Source organism: Hyla sarda, chromosome 2 (assembly GCF_029499605.1).
Source record: "Hyla sarda isolate aHylSar1 chromosome 2, aHylSar1.hap1, whole genome shotgun sequence".
Taxonomy (NCBI): domain Eukaryota; kingdom Metazoa; phylum Chordata; class Amphibia; order Anura; family Hylidae; genus Hyla; species Hyla sarda.
Genome location: NC_079190.1, coordinates 303,937,514 through 303,957,062, shown reverse-complemented (window position 1 = coordinate 303,957,062; position 19,549 = coordinate 303,937,514). Strand labels below are relative to the sequence as shown.

General features: G+C 43.8%; 1 protein-coding gene across 5 annotated transcripts in view; it reads right to left on the bottom strand.

Annotated features, from left to right (window-relative positions):
* Window positions 1-19,549, bottom strand: part of KIF21B (kinesin family member 21B) — a 768,527-nt gene that overhangs the window by 606,584 nt on the left and 142,394 nt on the right. For all 5 annotated transcript variants that reach the window (XM_056557611.1, XM_056557612.1, XM_056557613.1 and 2 more), the window contains exon 9: window positions 14,768-14,948. In XM_056557611.1, the coding sequence (XP_056413586.1) occupies window positions 14,768-14,948 (181 nt within the window). The remainder of the gene's footprint in view (window positions 1-14,767; window positions 14,949-19,549) is intronic.

The window sequence follows — 19,549 nt, the reverse complement described above, 5'->3', positions numbered from 1 at the left end:
AAGCAGCCCCAAACAAGTTCCAAAGATATTCAAGATGTCCCACAGGCTCAGGGAGCATCAGTCGACATCTGTCAACATTTAAATAAAATGAAACAATATGGCAGGAGACCCAGGAGGACCCCACTGCTGACACAGAGACATAAAAAAAGCAAGACTACATTTTGCCAAAATGAACTTGAGTAAGCCAAAATCCTTCTGGGAAAACGTCTTGTGGACAGATGAGACCAAGATAGAGCTTTTTTGAAAAGCACATGATTCTACTGTTTACCGAAAACGGAATGAGGCCTACAAAGAAGAGAACACAGTACCTACAGTGAAATATGGTGGAGGTTCAATTATGTTTTGGGGTTGTTTTGCTGCCTCTGGCACTGGGTGCCTTGAATGTTGGGAAAGCATCATGAAATCTGAGGATTACCAACAGATTTTGGGTCTCACTGTACAGCCCAGTGTCAGAAAGCTGGGTTTGCGTCCGAGATCTTGGGTCTTCCAGCAGGACAATGACCCCAAACAAACGTCAAAAAGAACCCAGAAATGGATGGCAACAAAGCACTGGAGAGTCCAGATGTGGCCAGCAATGATCCCAGATCTAAATCTCATTGAACACCTGTGGAGAGGCGCCCTTCAAATAAGAGAGACCTGGAGCAGTTTGCAAAGGAAGAGTGGTCCAACAGTCCGGCTGAGAGGTGTAAGAAGATTATTGATGGTTATAGGAAGCAACTGACTTCAGTTATTTTTTCCAAAGGGTGTGCAACCAAATATTAACCCCTTAAGGACCAGGCCATTTTACACCTTAGGACCAGAGCGTTTTTTGAACATCTGACCACTGTCACTTTAAACATTAATAACTCTGGAATGCTTTTAGTTATCATTCTGATTCCAAGATTATTTTTTCGTGACATATTCTACTTTAACATGGTGGAAAATTTTTGTGGCAACTTGCATCCTTTCTTGGTGAAAAATCCCAAAATTTTATGAAAAAATTGAAAATGTTGAATTTTTCTAATTTTGAAGCTCTCTGCTTGTAAGGAAAATGGATATTCCAAATACATTTTTTTTATGCACATGTACAATATGTCTACTTTATGTTTGCATCATAAAATTGATGTGTTTTTACTTTTGGAAGACACCAGAGGGCTTCAAAGTTCAGCAGCAATTTTCCAATTTTTCTCAAAATTTTCAAACTCACTATTTTTCAGGGACCAGTTCAGGTTTGAAGTGGATTTGAAGGGTCTTCATCTTAGAAATACCCCACAAATGACCCCATTATAAAAACTGCACCCCACAAAGTATTCAAAATGACATTTAGTCAGCGTTTTAACCCTTTAGGTGTTTCACAGGAATAGCAGCAAAGTGAAGGAGAAAATTCACAATCTTCATTTTTTACACTCGCATGTTCTTGTAGACCCAATTTTTGAATTTTTACAAGGGGTAAAAGGAGAAAATTTATACTTATATTTGTAGCCCAATTTCTCTCGAGTAAGCACATACCTCATATGTCTATGTAAAGTGTTCGGCGGGCGCAGTAGAGGGCTCAGAAGCGAAGGAGCGACAAGGGGATTTTGGAGGGTATGTTTTTCTGAAACGGTTTTTGGGGGGCATGTTGCATTTAGGAAGCCCCTATGGTGCCAGAACAGCAAAAAAAAAACACTTGCCACACCATTTTGGAAACTAGACCCCTTGAGGAACGTAACAAGGAATTAAGTGAGCCTTAATACCCCACAGGTGTTTCACAACTTTTGCATATGTAAAAAAAAACAAAAAAAAAATCACATTTTTGCAAGGGTTAATAGCAGAAAATACCCCCCAAAATTTGTAACCCCATCTCTTCTGAGTATGGAGGTACCCCATAAGTTGACCTGAAGTGAACTACAATGCTCAGAGGAGAAGGAGTCATATTTGGCTTTTTGAGAGCAAATCTTGCTCGGGGGGGCATGTCACATTTAGGAATCCCCTATGGTGCCAGAACAGCAAAATAACCCCCGCATGGCATACCATTTTGGAAACTAGAACCCTTGAGGAAAGTAACAAGGGGTACAGTGAGCATTTACCCTCCACTGGTGTCTGTCAGATCTTTGGAACAGTGGGCTGTACAAAATTTTTTATTTTCACAGCCCACTGTTCCAAAGATCTGTCAGACACCAGTGGGGTGTAAATTCTCACTGCACCCCTCATTACATTCCATGAGGGGTGTAGTTTCCGAAATGGGGTCACATGTGGGGTTTTGTTTTTTTTGCGTTTGTCAGAACCGCTGTAACCATCAGCCACCCCTGTGCAAATCACCTCAAATGTACATGGTGCACTCTCCCTTCTGGGCCTTGTTGTGCGCCCCCAGAGCACTTTGCACCCACATATGGGGTATCTCCGTAGTCGGGAGAAATTGCATTACAAATTTCGGGGGGCTTTTTTCCCTTTTACCTCTTGTCAAAATGAAAAGTATAGGGCAACACTGTTACTTGTTAGTGTAAATTATATATTTTTTTTCACTAACATGCTGGTGTAGACCCCAACTTCACCTTTTCATAAGGGGTGAAAGGAGAAAAAGCCCCCCAAAATTTGTTAGGCAATTTTTCCCGAGTACGGCGATACCCCATATGTGACCCTAAACTGTTGCCTTGAAATACGACAGGGCTCCGAAGTGAGAGCGCCATGTGCATTTGAGGCCTGAATTAGGGATTTGCATCGGGGTGGACATAGGGGTATTCTACGCCAGTGATTCCCAAACAGGGTGCCTCCAGCTGTTGCAAAACTCCCAGCATGCTTGGACAGTCAACGGCTGTCCGGCAATACTGGGAGTTGTTGTTTTGCAACAGCTGGAGGCTCCATTTTGGAAACAGTGGCGTACCAGACGTTTTTCATTTTTATTGGGGAGGGGGGCTGTGTAGGGGTATGTGTATATGTAGTGTTTTTTACTTTTTATTTTATTTTGTGTTAGTGTAGTGTTTTTAGGGTACAGTCACACGGGCGGGGGATTACAGCGAGTTTGAGCTGCCGCGCAAAATTTGCTGCATCACAAACTTGCAGCCTGATACTCACTGTAAGCCCCCTGCCCATGTGAATGTACCCTGTACATTCACAGGAGGGGGGGAGGAACCTCCAGCTGTTGAAAAATTACAACTCCCAGCATGCACAGTCTATCAGTGCATGCTGGTAGTTATCGTTTTGCAACAGCTGGAGGCACACGGGTTGGGAAACACTGAGTTAGGAAACAGACAATGTTTCCCAACCAGTGTGCCTCCAGTTGTTGCAAAACCACTACTCCCAAACATTCTCAGGCATGCTGGAAGTAGTAGTTTGGCAACATCTTTAGAGCCAGATGCTGCCGAACTACAACTCCCAGCATGCTTGGAGTTGTAGTTTTGCAACATCTGGAGGACTACAGTTTGCAGACCACTAATACAGTGGTTCCCAATCTATGCCCTTCCAGATGTTGCAAAACTACAACTCCCAGTATGCCAAACCTGTCCAGGCATGCTGGGAGTTGTAGTTCTGTAACATCTGGCCCTTCAGATGTTGCAGAACTACAACTCCCAGCATGCCTGGACAGTAAGGGCATGCTGAGGATGTGTAGTTTTGCAACATCTGGAAGGGCACAGTGGTCTCCAAACTGTGGACCTCCAGATGTTGCAAAACTGCAACTCCCAGCATGCCCAGACGCCAAGGGCTGTCTGGGCATGCTGGGAGTTGTAGTGTAAGTGGACCAGATGGAGCAGTCCAGATCGCTTTACGGTGGTCTGGACTGCTGCAAAGGTCCCGCGCCGCCGCCGAAGATCAACTCACCTGTCGCCACCGCCGCCGTCTCTGCCGCCGGGATCCGGGTCTTCAGGGAAGAGGTAAGTACCGGGGCCGTGCCCCAGCACTCACCCGTCCCCTGCCGCGTCCTCCGGTCTTCCTCCCGCTCTCTCCGGACTTCCAGGGGCCGGGCAGGGCGGGAGGAAGTAACCGCCCCCCCCCCCTGCGATTGGTCAGTTAGCTAACCGAGGAATCGCAGGGGATAGGAGGAGTGGCAGGCTTGCCACCTCGCTACTATACTTCAGCATGGTCCTGGCTGTCTGTGACAACCGGGACCATGCAAAATTACCGGGCGGTCGGGTCCCAGAGACCCGATCAGCCCGGTATCGCAGCAGATCGCTGTTGTGATTTCAGCAGCGTTCAGCCGACATGGGGGGCCTACATGGCCCCCCTCGGTGTTTGCCCTGGATGCCTGCTGAACGATTTCAGCAGGCATCCAGTTCCGATCTCTGCCCGGAGAACGGCGGAGACCGGAATGACTCAGGACATATGCATACGTCCTTGGTCCTTAAGGGTGCCAATAATATGAGTTTGGTGTGACATTATGTCCAATTTGCCTTTTTTCAACCGTTTTTTTGTTTAGTTCCAATACACACAAAGGGAATAAACATGTGTATAGCAAAACATGTGTTACTGCAATCCTTTTCTGTGAGAAATACTTAATTTTCTTGAAAAATGTCAGGGTTTCTAACATTTACGTCCATGACTGTAGAGAAAAATAAGCTATTTGGTTTACTTGTCCCAGACATAGAGAAGAATAAAAACAGTTACATACATTATGGTATATTTATTTTTAGTAAACTGCACACTATAGATACTCAAGCTTACTCAAATATGGAGTGCTCTAGCTTAATAGATACTTTTTAATATGTTATATATTGTGGGAATTAAATGATATTAGCTGTAGAGAAGAAATAAATAAATTACGGTATTATACTAGCTAATGTAAATAATAGGTCACTGATGTAAATATAGCCAGTACTTGATATAGATATGAATATAGCTGGTAAGTCACTAATCTAAATGTACAGGTGAAAACAAAATCTGAATGGATACAAATTGGTAAGTCGCTAATGTGAATTCAAAAACAGATATGTGCAAACTGTTTTTGAGTATTCCCTAGAAACAATGTAAGGAATCCCCATGATTTAATATTTGCACTTAGGCTCCTTTCGCACTATATTATTGTTCCGTTTAGGAACTTCCGTCAGAAGTTCCGTCACTATATTGGGGAAAACCGGCCGTTACAAAACCCCTGACGGTCGCGACTAAATCGCATTGCAGCCTATGGGGTTTTGTAACTGCCTCTTTGCACCCGTATATGCCCGTAATTCCTTACGGACGTTATATAGTGACGGGACATCGTGGCGGAAAAATGATTGCATGCGTTAAATTTTTCCGCCACGATGTCTCGTCACTGTATAACGTCCGTAATGAATTACGGGCATATACGGGTGCAAACGGGCAGTTACAAAACCCCATAGGCTGCAATGCGATTTAGTCGCGGCCGTCAGGGGTTTTGTAACGGCCGGTTTTCCCCGATATAGTGACGGAACTTCTGAGGGAAGTTCCTAAACGGAACAATAATATAGTGTGAAAGGAGCCTAAGATGGTCACGGAAATTTCATTAAGCCCAAGGGGTTGCAGGGAACTACATTTGTATATCCAATATACTTCTAATTTTTTGATAATCTCAAACCAATTTGACTTATGTTTGGGCACAAAATCTATTGGGGTGACAGTAAAGGATTTTTTGATTCACTGTGTAGTAGTACAGTGCCTAGAAAGGCTATGTAATACAAAACCGGTTTTGATATTGAAGCAGTGTTTGTTTACTCTATTTCTGAGTTTCTGTGTGGTCCTGCCTATATATTGTTGGCCACAGTGACATTGGATGAGGTATACAACGTACTCAGACATGTTACATGTTAGTACAAATATTTTATTTCAAAAGTTTCCTGTTACTTGGGAAATAAAGATTTTGCAATCGTGTTGTATTTCTAAGCAACACAGAGAATGCTTCTTTCCATAGCAAAAACTCCCTATCAAGCCAGATTCTGGATTTATTGGGTTGTGTTGTTTTAGTTGTCTCAGCAACAAAATGTTCTTTAGTAAGGGGGCTCTTCAGAATGTCACTGATGGATTCCTGGAAAGTGATTCTTTAAAAAAGATGTCACTTTCTACAAGATGCCAATACTTTGTCAGAATATTTTTAATTGATGGTGCCGATGTGCTTTAAGTAGTAATAACATTTAGTTCCCATTTTTTTAGTGTTTTTATATATTTTACTTCTCCTTGTGTGTGTCTGTGGATGAGACAGTCTTCCTAAATTAGATTTCTTGTTCTCTCATATGCATCAGACAGAAGTTTTTTTGAATAATTTTTCTCAAGAAATAGTTTAAGGATTCCTGCTTGTTTCTGGAAGACTTCATTACGGGTACAGTTCTTTTTACTCTCTTATACTGCGAGTATGGTATATTTTCAAGCCACTTGTTGTGATGCCCACTTGCAAAATAAATATAACTATAAGTCCCCAATGATTGTTAAGATCCTCCAAGAATGTGGTGAGGGATGATTAAAGGCCTTTCCAGATGAATAACAGATCGTCCATATAAAGGCGGTACAGTATGAGATGTTCTTTGATATTTTCATTTCCCCAGATGTAACATGTTTCAAAGGCTCCCATAAAAAGGTTGGAATATGAGGAGGCCACCTTGGCCCCATAGCCATCCCTTTGATTTGATGATAGGTATTACCGTCAAACATGAAGTAGTTCTCCAATATAAACTTCAACCCATCTAGGAGAAAAGTCCTTTGGAGTTGGGAAATTTCTTTATTATTATTGAGAAATTGTTCTACAGCACTAAGCCTCAATTGATCAATATTCGTATATAATGCTTACTAAGATGGAACCCATTGGATGGATGGATAAGAGATATATCAATTGAGATGAATAGCAGAGGTAGCTAGGAAGGGAAGTGACATATTTTTGTAAATAGAAGTCTATATAGTGGGCTAGATTACTAGTAGGTGAATTTATGCAGGCGATGATAGGTCGTCCAGGGGAGCAGTCAGATATTTATGAATTTTAAGTAAAAAGTAGAAATATTGATGATCCACTGTCAGGACTTAAAGGGGTACTCCGGTGGAAAACTTTTTTTTTTTAAATCAACTGGTGCCAGAAAGTTAAACAGATTTGTAAATCACTAGGAAAAAAAGAAGAAGAAATATGTGCAGCTCACAATTATATCACCAACCGAGGACAAATGGGTAATGTACCTATACCTATGGTGCCAATAATAAATATTAGAAAAAGAGACAAAAATACCCAGACCTCAAGGAAGGTAAACTATATGAATAAATTGAAGGAAACAAGAATCGTGCTTCAATTATAATAGGATATAGATTTTATTAAAAAATTAATATAAAATATTCCACCTCACAATGACCTAAAATAGACTATCACTGGTAACTAATTAATATCACAGAATGCACTATTAAACTGGAACAGTTAAAGACAAATTGCACTGAAATGGTGATGGCATAATATACTGATATGGACTGAAAGAGTTAAAGACACTTGAATTGCCGGAAAGTCTCTTGGAAATCAGTCCTTTTCACTGGAGAGATGATAATGTAATATTGTGACAAGTTCCTCTTAATGGATGACAATGAAACAATGTTTGGTGTGTTAACCTGAGGAAGTATTAAAGTTCACAGTTGCTAGTTTCACTGTGTCACTGTGTCAGGACAGATAACAGGCAGCTTTGTGGTACATTACCGGTCCTGAGGGCGGAAGACTCCCGTGAGGCTGGATGAATCTAGCACTTGGATGGTCACTGCAGGTGGGCTCTGGCAGGCGCCGGGGATGGACACTTCCACAGGTGGCACTCGCTGGTGGAAAAGTCCTGCCGTGGAGTCCAGGTCTGCAACAGACCGATAGTAAATGCCTCTGCCTCGTGAGGGTGGCGTGTGATGTCAGTGCCAGCACCTGCAGGATGTGCTTTGATTCCACGGCTCGCTGGGAATCCACTCCGAACTAGATGTATATTATGGACCTGAGCGGCAAGATCAACAGGATCGTCTCCGGACCGGACCAGCAAGGCCACAGAAGTAAGTCCAGTGAGAATTTAAGTGCCAAGTGCAGTCAGTGATAGTCCGCAAACTGACTAGACGCATTTCAGGGTATATGAATGGACCGTTTCTTCAGTAGATTTGTAAATCACTTCTATTAAAAAATCTTAAGCCTTCCAGTACTTTTTAGGGGTTGTATACTAAAGAGAAATCCAAAAAAGAAATGCATTTCCTCTGATGTCATGACCACAGTGATCTCTGCTGACCTCTGCTGTCCATTATAGGAACTGTCCAGAGCAGGAGAAAATCCCCATAGCAAACATATGCTGCTCTGGACAGTTCCTAAAATAGACAGCAGAGGTCAGCAGAGAGCACTGTGGTCATGACATGAGAGGAAATGCATTTCTTTTTTGGATTTCTCTTTAGTATACAGCCCCTAAAAAGTACTGGAATGATTAAGATTTTTTAATAGAAGTGATATACAAATCTGTTTAACTTTCTGGCACCAGTTGATTTAAAAAAAAAAAAAAAAAGTTTTCCACTGGAGTACCCTTTTAACTTAGCTACGTCCTGCAACTGTTCTAAACTGTTCTAGAAAGGCCAGATTGACGTAAACCTTTCACTGCACATAGTTGGTCATTCCAAGTCTGTGATTTCTAGAATATTACATCTTTACAACATCATAAACTTATTCAAGTCTCCCAAGTAGGCTTGTCGCCCTCGAAAGACAAATGCAAGAGAGGACCGGATAATGCAGAGAATCTCCATGGGTAATCGTTTCAACACTGCAGCTGGAATTGTTCGCCAGTTCAGTACTGAACAGACTAAGGATCCGTCTCTTCACACAGTGTTTCGATGTTAAAGAGCATTTGGACTGAAAGCCCACTCTGCAGTGACTAAACCTCTCATTAGCAGAAAGAATCAAAAGGCTAGACTCACCTTTGCTGAGGAGCATGTTGTGTGGACAGAGGAGAAGTGGTCCAGAGTTCATTTTAGTGATGAAAGTAAGTTTAATTTATTTGGGTCTGATGGGAAGCTGCATGCCAAGGGGTATAGATACTCCATGCTGTATCCTGCCAGCCTAAGAATGGTTGATGGGGCCTCTACAAAATTCTTCACTTCTCCGACTGAAGCTCTTCATTGGGTGGGTGCGGCCCCTCCTGTATGGCGGAGGGCATACCGTACCTCATATTCTAATTATGCTAGGGGTGTCTCTGTGTTATTCACCAAGTCCTTGCTGCTAGCGGACTTTCATAGGCAGCCTGTGATCACTTTGGGAGATTTGTAATTTTACATTGTTCCCCAGGCGCCTTCTCCTTTGTTCTTGTCTCTGTTTATGCCTCCCCCTTTCATGTCTCAGTACACGAGCTGATTGCTAACAAACTGCTGTCTTTTCTCTCTGACCCTGTTCTTTTCATAGGTGATTTCAACGTGGCTCCTGATCCATTGCTCGATCACACCACTGCTGCTGACCCTGGCTCTACGTCTTTTAACACTTGGCGCTTGGCGTTGGGCCTGACCGACCTCTGGAGATGGAAGTACCCAACTGCTGCCTCCTTCTACTCTGCGGCCCATAGGTCGTTCTCTCGAATTGATCTCGCACTGGCATCCGACGACCTCCTCCCGGCGGTAAGAGATGTTTCCTACACCACTAGGGGGATCTCAGACCACTCTGTTGTATTAGTAGTCCTGCACTTAGGCCCTAGTCCTCCTTCCGGTATGTGGTGCATGCACCCTGGTTGGCTGCAGGCAGGGGCTGTGGTAGAGGCTCTGGGAGTAGCTGACGTTGAATATTGGGAGCATAATGCTGATTATCCTGATCCACTGGTTCAATGGGATGCATACAAAGCCACGGTTAGAGGTGCATTTATAGCGGGAGTTGCGGGCCAGAGTAAATGGAGGGCAAGCTGTTGCAGGAGGTGGGAGTTTTGGAGGTGGAATATGTTAGGAACCCTGCCCCTGAGAATGAGAGGGCGTGGGCTAAAGCTCAGAGATCCTTGTTGGTTGTTGAGAAAGATAGGGTTCAGTTGAGGTTAGCGGATAGAGAGGCCGCCCTCTTTGAATATGGAGATAAAAACTGTAAATTATTGGTGTATTTGGCGAGGGCTAGTCGCCCGGTTGCCTCTATCCCCTGTATTCAAGGCAGTGATGGTGCTGTGGTGGTAGACCCCCAGTTGATCAACTCTGTCTTCCGGGATTTTTACTCCTCTTTGTATGCTGCCCTGTCCTTGCCCTGTCAGGGGGAAATTTTGTTCTTCTTGCTTGACCTATCCCTTCCCTCACTTATTCGTGCTCAGGCCGATGCATTAGTTGCCCCCTTAACAGATGAGGAGGTGGAACAGGCGATACGTGATCTCCCTCATGGTAAGACCCCTGGTTCACATGGGATGGTAGGGGAATGGTATAGGATGAGTGCGGAGTGACTGATCCCTATACTCCTTCGGTTTTTTCACTCGATAGCGGCTGCTGATGCTCTTCCAGATTCTATGAGGGAAGCACTGATTGTGGTGCTACCTAAGCCTGGAAAGGACCCGTTGCTACCTGATTCATATAGACCTATTTCTCTTTTGAATGTGGATATAAAAACTATGGCTAAAGTGCTGGCTATGTGTCTATATGGGGTCATTAACGCTATCATTCATCCTGACCAAACTGGATTTATGCCAAGCAGGGCCACTGATGTCAATGTAAAGCGATTACAACTTAATATAGCAGTGGTGGGGGATGATTTTCCTACGGGGGTGGTGGTTAGTCTGGATATTTACAAAGCCTGTGACTCTGTATTGTGGCCCTATTTGTGGGAGGTCCTGTGTGCGTTTGGGTTTGGTCCCTGATTTTGCGCTTGGGTACGCTTGCTATACGATAGTCCTAGGGCTCATATTCAAACTAACTTAGATGTCTCCGATCCTTTTCTCCTGGGTCGTGGGATGAGGCAGGGGTGCCTGCTTTCTCCCTTCCTCTTTGCGCTGGCGATGAAACCTTTGGCGGCAGCCATACGCAGGGATATGTAGGGGGTCCATTGTAGAGAAGGTTTCCATATATGCAGATGATACCCTGGTATATTTGGCAGACGCTGGGGCTCACTCCTGTTCCTTATTGATCTACTTGACCGGTTTAGTCGTCCCTAATGGCACTTTCCTCTGGAGTCCCTTCCCCTGCCTCTATCCCGGCAGGGGTGCAGGTAGTATCCCGTTTTCGGTACTTGAGGGTGGAGGTAACTGGGTCCCTGATGTGTCCCTAAACCTAGAGCCACTTTTACGTACCATTGTGGAGCAGTTGAATGCCTGGCCCTCACTCCCTCTTTCCCTAGCTGGTAGGATTAATATTTTTAAAATGATTTACCCCCCCTTAATTTCTTTACTTATTTCATTTATTTCCCATAATTCCCCCTAGGAAGTATTTTAACATACTGTGTGGTACTCTGGGATCCTTCTACTGGCAGAGGAGGTCTCCCAGGCTTGGTCAGGCTCTTCTCAGGCTCCTAAGAGGCAGGGCGGCTTAGCTGCCGCTGATGTATACAATTATTTTCTTGCCTCCCAGCTAGTCTACGCATCTTTATGGATCGATAAGGATCTGTCGAACTTGGCGACGGCCTTGGCTGGAGCGATGATGGGTTCTTATGAAGCTCTTACTAACACACTCTACAGGTATCACTCTCGCTCTTCTTTTCCTGTTCTTCTACAGACTGTAGCTAAAGTGTGGTACGTGGTGTCAGGTAAATTCTTGCAGCCTTTGGTATCTCCTAGAACACCCTTGTAGGGGAATGTACATTTACCTCACCTGCATGGGTTACAGGAGGCCAAATTCTAAGGTACTCATGGTGTCAAATTTGGGATCCACTTGTTTGGAGAGGATCAGATTTTCTTATCCTTTTCGGACATGAAAGAACGCTATGGCATCCCTGAAAATGCCTTTTATAGATATCTTCAGCTTCGGCATGCAGTTCAGGCGCAGTTTGGCTCCCTGGCGGTTACTCCAGTGTTTTCCTAAGTGGAGTTGCTCCTGGGCACCATGGACATCTCTAAACCCCTAACTCTGGCCTACGCTCTCCTCCAGACTCTTTGGCCTAGCTTGTTCTCAGGAGCATTCCATAAAGGGGTGGCTTACATTCCAGAATTTTCTGAGGATCAGTGAAAGGAGGTTGAGGGCTCTTATTATTCTATGGTAGTTAGTAGTAGAGATATGCTGATCCAATCCAGATATGTTCTAAGGTTGTATTATGCCCCTGCTAAGTTGAAATGCATTGGTGTTTCTCACTTTGATTTGTGTTTCTGTTGTTCCTGTGAAGTTGGTACCTTTTTGCATGCTGTGTGGGCGTGCCCTGTAGTTAATATCTTCTGGAGGGAGGTGATGGGGTTTTTGGCTGATAATCTAGACTTTCCTTTTCTACTCAACCCTATGGTATGCTTGCTGCCAGTTGTTAATGAGGTGGTTACCAGTTCCCACAGATGCTTATTGCTTCAACTTCAGCTGTTCTGTGCCCGCAAAGTGGTGGTGATGACCTGGAAGGATACCTCCCCTCCCCCGCTGTCTTGTTGGCTGTCTCTGGTCAAAAAGTATGTCCCATATATAGCAGGCTCTCTATGTGAGTTGTAAGTGCCCTAAGAAATTTGACAAGGTATGGACACCCAGGCTCATGCTAGATGCGTCAGCGGTTCCTCTGGCTAGTATGTCCCAATAGTCTGCTATGTGTACTGCGCTTTATTGGCTTTAAGTAGGGCTGGGGGGGGTGGGGTCACCGGGATGAGTCTTTGTGTGTGTGTATGCATGTCTGTTTGTGTTGGGCCTCCCCCGCTGGGTCTCTGACACGCCTGCTGAGTAACCAGAGCAATTTAATATATGTTCTGATTTTAGTCGATGTGCTGCAATAGGTCTCTGAGACGCTTGGAGCAGTTGTATTTGTTGTATTTGTTTGTATTTTTTTCATTGCTATTATTCTTCCAAAATCTAAATAAATACTTAAAAAAAAAAAAAATTAGTTAGAATCTTTCTCTGTGCTACAGTCATTGCTGTTCTCTAATTATGATTAGAGATGAGCGAATTTACAGTGATTGGATTCATCACAAACTTCTCGGCTCGGCAGTTGCTGACTTTAGTCTGCATAAATTAGTTCAGCTTTTAGGTGATCCGGTGGGCTGGAAAAGGTGGATACAGTCCTAGGAGACTCTCTCCTTGGACTGTATCCAACTTTTCCAGCCCACTGAATCACCTAAAAGCTGAACTAATTTATGCAGGCTAAAGTCAGCAACTGCCGAGCCGAGAAGTTTGTGACGAATCCAATCACTGTAAATTCACTCATCTCTAATTATGATCATCAGGTTTTTTGAAAAATAAAGGTTATCCTTTGGTTATTTTGTAAAACACTGTTCTAATGGCATAGTGTACCCTTACAAAAAATCCTTGAAATGATGATCAATGTGGATTACATTATTTCTGAAAAAATCAAGTGTTCATAAATTGTTCTCTAACAATGTTCTCTATGTCTTGCCGACCTTGATTCCTAGATATGTGACGGAGGAGGAGGCCAACCTAATATCCAACCCAGACACCTCAGAAAGCCAGTGTGGCAGTGAGGATCCTCTGACTTACTTATATTCACGTTGTAGCCCCAATAATACCCAAAGCGCTTTAAATGGTCAAGAATGCCCTGTAGTGATGATCCTGGCTGATTTAGAAAAAGCAAAACGTCATCAGCGAACATAGCGAGTTTCACTTCTTTCTCCCCCACCTTTATACCTGAGTAAATGTTTGAGGTCAGTAGAGACCTGGCCAAAGGTTTACTTCCAAGATTAAATAGGAGCGGTGAGAGCGGGCATCCTTGTCGAGTCCCCTTGAATAGAGGAAAGGGAGTACAGAGGATACCAGGTGTGCAGACCCTTGCCATAGGTGCCTTATAGACTCCCGTCAGGTAAGTAGGAAACAAGTCGTGAAGACCAATTCTATCTAGCACCAGTCCCATCGGACATTGTCAAAAGCCTTTTCGGCATCCAATGCCAACAATGCAAGCTTTTTACCTGGGAGGGGTTGGTGCAGGATCGTCAGGACAATCCTTAAATTTATAGTGGCCAACCATTTGGTGAAGAACCCCTCTTGATGAGTTCCAATTTAGATTCTGATAGATACCGATAGATTTTGTGGTGAAATTGTCATTACAAAGTAAATTTGGTAGCGCATAAAACAAGCCCTCATATAGGTCTGTGGGTAGAAAACTAAAAATGTTATGATTTTTAGAAGTTGAGGAGGAAAAAAGGGGAGTGCAAAAATGGAAAAACCCTCGGTCCTTAAGGGGTTAAATTGTCCCCCTATTATCTTCCCTAAAGTGTCATCATTCTGTACTCCTTCAGTTAAGTCCCTTGGGACCCTGCAGGTATCCTGTTCACCTTACAAACAAGTGCAGGTGGTCCAGCACGTCAAATAATGCAGCTTTATTGTGGTTATCAGCACACGTACAGGTAGATGTCAGACATGTTTTGAGTGCATGCGCTCTTCCTCGGTGACCAAGGAAGAGCGCATCGGGCTCGAAACATGTCTGACATCTAGCTGTACGTGTGCTGATAACCACAATAAAGCTGCATTATTTGACGTGCTGGACCACCTGCTCTTGTTTGTTCCGTGAAGTGTGCCTGGCCGGTCATAGGTTCGAGCACCAATTTGGGAGAGGTGAGCTGAATCTTGCATTTTCCTTGATCCTGTTCACCTCCTCTGAGCTACCGAAGAGTGTTTTTTCCTGTTTTAGATGCAGCAATCAACTTTGACTGCACCTAGTCCTTTAAGTAGGCCGCTGAAATTAATGAGACTCATAAGTGAGCTGAGGTCCATTTACATTATGGGGGCAAATAACATTACACTGAGACGTAATGTATACATGAAATTAAGTTTAATATTATATGTAGTAAATACTTACCAGCCCTTTGTAAGAGACGAGCAGCCTCTTGTCCAGCCATACGAGTAACACGAGCATTTATGGCTCTAATGGCTTCTTGCAATGCTGTAACACGAAGACGCAATGAGGAATTTTCACTGCGTAGCATAGACAATTCTTCACACATGTCACTTAGAGCATCAGAACCAGGCACACGGTGACCCTAGGGAAACAGTAACATCAATTTTATTTTCTCATTGCATTTTTCTGCAAATGTGTGAAATTTTGTTCTACGGTACTAATTAATGTATGTCCTCTTTGTATCATCATGTAAGTAAGTATATATTTTACTTTGTAATCTGGGAAAGCTGCTATGGGAGCTGTCATAGCAACACTTGGCCATCAATGCAAAATATTTACATCAAAATTTTTATTTAAAAAATCCTGTAGTAAAGTAAGTGGTTTTCATTTGTAGTGAAAGTGTTTGTACTAATCCATCTAGATTAGGATTAGTCAATCTAGGGCAGCATCACCTAGGTCACAACATAGAACAGACTAGAACAGTACACAGTACAAACAAAATCCAAGGGTGGCAAGTAATATAGTTAGGTCAAATTAGCTGAGATCAGTAATAACCAAATAATACAATCTGTGAGCTGGGGAGGGGCGTGGGGCTATGGGAGCGGGAAAGGCACATGGGGCATGGGAGACTATGGGGGGAAAAGAGTGGGTGGATTACAGGGCCAAACTAAAAGGCAATAACTTCAGGGGTACACAGGAAAGTAGAGGGGTCTTCACTCCTCTTCTTCATCAGCATCCAGGCTGTCCAAGATGGCATAGTTTTTAAGCAGGCTGCAGATGAACCTGTGGCAGTCCCGGACGGACATATTCTTCCTGTTTATTTTGTGAGGCGGTTCCTGGCCAGCCATACAGCGTCCTTAAAACAGTTCATAAGGCACCAGGCCTCCTGGATGGCCTTCATGTCATGGACCCCAGGGAACAGACTAAAGCACCAAATGGTACGATAGGCAGTTTCTGGACACAGAGGGGCAGATACATCAAAACCTGTGTGATGAAAAAGTTGACCAGTTGCCCATAGCAAGCAAGCCGATCGTTTCTTTCAGTTTTGAAAAGGCCTCTGAAAAGTAAAAGAACCGATCTGATTGGTTGCTATGGCCAACTGGTCAACTTTTCCTCTGCACAGGTCTTGATGAATCTCCCCCAGAGTCTCTCAGTTCAAGTTCCAAGGCATCCAATAGACCCTGTGCACTGACAAAAAGACGTGCAAAGATGCTTCCTCCATGTAGGGGCACTGGGGGGCAGTATCAGGTTCTACACAGGTCATGGGCATGCATGAATGACCTAAGAGACAGTCCTCCCTTAAAAGCCATCCGCGACAAGTCCTTATGTCCACTGGTTAGCCGCACAGAAGCCACATTGGCCCAAATAGTCTCTGCCGTGGCCTCAGGGAGCCCTGGAACGAGCTCCAACAAGCCTTTACCTCTGATGAGCTTGTATATGGTCTTTAGCTTCCACAGGTCAGGCTTCAGTTCCTTCAGCTGGTGCTCCCTCATGAACCAGACAACGCCCCTTAGAACTAGGGGGTGTGCCAGTTGTAAGGGATCGAGCTGTCCCACTCGTCCCATCTTAGCCCCCGCCAAAGGGGCAAGAGAAACAAGCAAGACATGGACCTGCCAGCTGAGCCAGTCTTTTCCACCAGAGTCTGCTGCATGCTGATCCATGAAAAAGAAGGCCACAGCAGAGTGGGGATATCGGGGACACCCTTCCTACCCTTGTGGGTCTCTTTGTACATCACAATCCGTTTGACTCTGTCCATTTTTCCCCAGATGAAGCAAAACAATGATAGGTCCTGTTAGTGGGGCATTAATTATTAGGTGAACAGATAAGGACAGGAAATATTGAACAATGTGTTGTTTTCTGGGTGCTTGGGTTCTGCATCTTGCAGACTGAGATGACATATTATTGGGAAAGACTGATTGGGATGACCCAGTAGTTATGGTAAATATTTGCATCAATGACAAAAACAGAGATACAAGATGTGGCCAGGACCAATTGACCAAGTGTATTCTGTAACAACACCTATCTTTTACCGTAAAATGTACAATGAAACAAAAAAAAAAAATGATGATGCGGAGGGGGCAGGTTGTACATACGCTGTGTCCCTCACAGTAAAACTGACATGTTATCTTTATTCTGTGGTTCAATATGACTACAACAATACCCATTTCTATACAGATTTTGTACTCAAAAAAAGTCAAACTTTACCCTACATTGTAATGGCATTATTCATTTTACCATAAAATCTACGGTAAAAAAAAAAAAAAAAAAAAAATTTGTAGGACAATTTTTTTTTTTTTAAACAAAAGAAGTCCTTTTGCAACTTTTGGGGGCTTTGGTTTCTATGCAGTGCATTTTTAAGTAAAATTGACACATTATCTTTATTCTGTAAGTCCATCCGATATGGACTACACAATTTAGTGAAGATTTTGTTTTATTTTACTACTTTTAAAATATTATAACTTTTTCTTTGAAAATGGGTGTCTAAAATTGTCCTCCTCTGACCACCTATAAATCTTATTTTTCCATAAACGGAAATGTAAAAGGTTAAAAAAAAATTGCACGGTGATCTGTCATTTTTATCGTTACCGAACAAAATCAGCAATTCTGAACTTTTTTTTTTACGTTTACACCATAGACATTTCTGCACTAAGCGATCCCTCATATGTTTGTATTTATTTTTCTTTACATTATTTTATTTAACAAATGGGAATAGCGGGGTGATTAAAACTCTTTTTTTCAGGGAAGGGGCTTATTATTTAGTAACTTTATTTGAATTGTTTCACAATTTTTTAGTCCCCATAAGGGACTGTTACATGCAATCATTTGATTGCATACACTAAACAATGATGGTCCACAGAACAGTACTGATTAGTGTTCACGGTGCTCCATTACTACTGGCTGCTGAGGCTGCCTACAGTAATTGAGTGCTGATCAGACAAGCCAGAGGAAGGGACATGGAACATCTTACATTCATTTAGATTTAAGAAAATATGTTTAAAGGGGGATATTATCAACTTATTTGAGTATATAATTGGCCCTATGGCTTCTCATACATTGGTATCCTCTGCAGCTAATGACAAATTAACTCAATTATACATCATTTATTATAGTTATATAACTCCTGTTCGTCTGTACAGAACGGGGCGCTCGGCTTCTGATGCGTGACATAGGTGTCATGCACCTAGGGCTGACTTATAGCATTTAATATGGGCCTGTCCATTTGTGGCATCTTTTCGGAATGAAGGGTTAAATCTCCTGGCTACTTTGGTGGACCCTGTACCCCCCGTTGGATCCTCTTATATGTCTCTCTGGGGTTCTAGATGAGGAGATATTGCCTCACCATACTCGCATCTTTTTGCAATAATCTATGTTCATGGCCAGGAAAGTAGTTGCGCTTAGCTAGATGGATGCAAGACCCCCTATTTGCTCAAAGTGAGGAAATTAGTGAATCCTGTTATCCCCTTCTTTCATATTGTGTATAAAAGTTAGAAATCCCCAACTAAGTTTAACCCGTACAGGACCGAGGGAGTATGGATACGCCTTCTGTACCTGGGACTTAAGGACCCAGGGCGTACAGGTACGCCCGTGAGAATTCCAGTTCCCGCTGCGTGCCGGGCGGGGACCGGACCGGGGTGACTGCTGATATCGATCAGCAGGCACCCCGCGCAAATGCCCAGGGGGGTCATCAGACCCCCTCCATGTCGGCGATCGGAGCAAATAGCAAGTGAATTCACACTTGCGATTTGCGCCTATTCCGGGTCATACGGGTCTATGGTGACCCGGTGACCCGGAATATAAGGGGGAATCGCGGTTGTCCAAGACACCTACAATACCCCTGACAGCATAGGAGTGAGGTGGCAGGGGTGCCACCCTTCCTATCCCTGCTATTGGTCGTCAAAAGCGAAGACCAACAGAAGATCAGGGGTGGGGGGGGGGGGTTAACTTTTGTTTTCCCTGTTTGGCCCACCCACAATAGGCAGGGCAGGACAGGGAATTCGAAGGGGACCGGGCGCCAAAGTCCACTTACCCATCGGTGGAGGCTGCGGGACGCGATCTGCTGCGGTGATCGGCGCGGGCGGTATGTCGTGCGGCTGTCTTCCTGAATCCGACGGAACCCGGTGAGTTGCCTAGAAACATCTGGAGGGCTACAGTTTGAAACCACGCTACATTGGTCTCTACACTGTAGCCCTCCAGATGTTGCAAAACTACAAGTTCCAGCATGCCCAGACAGCTGTTTGGGCAAGCAGGGATTTGTAGTTTTGCAACAGCTGGAGGTCTACCGTTTAGAGACCACTGCATAGTGATCTCTATACTGTGGCCCTCTAGATCTTGCAAAACTACAACTCCTAGCATGCCCACACAGCTGTTTGATGTCTGGGCATGCTGGGATTTGTAGTTTTACAAAATCTGGAGGTCCACAGTTTGGAGATCACTGTGCAGTGGTCTCTAACTGTAGCCCTCCAGATGTTGTAAAACTGCAAATCCCAGCATGCCCAAACAGCAAACAGCTGTCTCAGCATGCTGGGAGTTGTAGTTGCGTACCTCCAGCTGTTGCATAACTACATCTCCCAGCATCAGTACATGCTGGGAGTTGTAGTTTTGCAACAGCTATAGGTACACTGGTTGGAAAATACTGAGTTAGGTAACAGAGTTACAATACTGAGTTAGGCAACAGAAACTAACTGAAGGTTTTCCAATCAGTGTGGCTCCAGCTGTTGCAAAACTACAACTCCCAGCATGCAC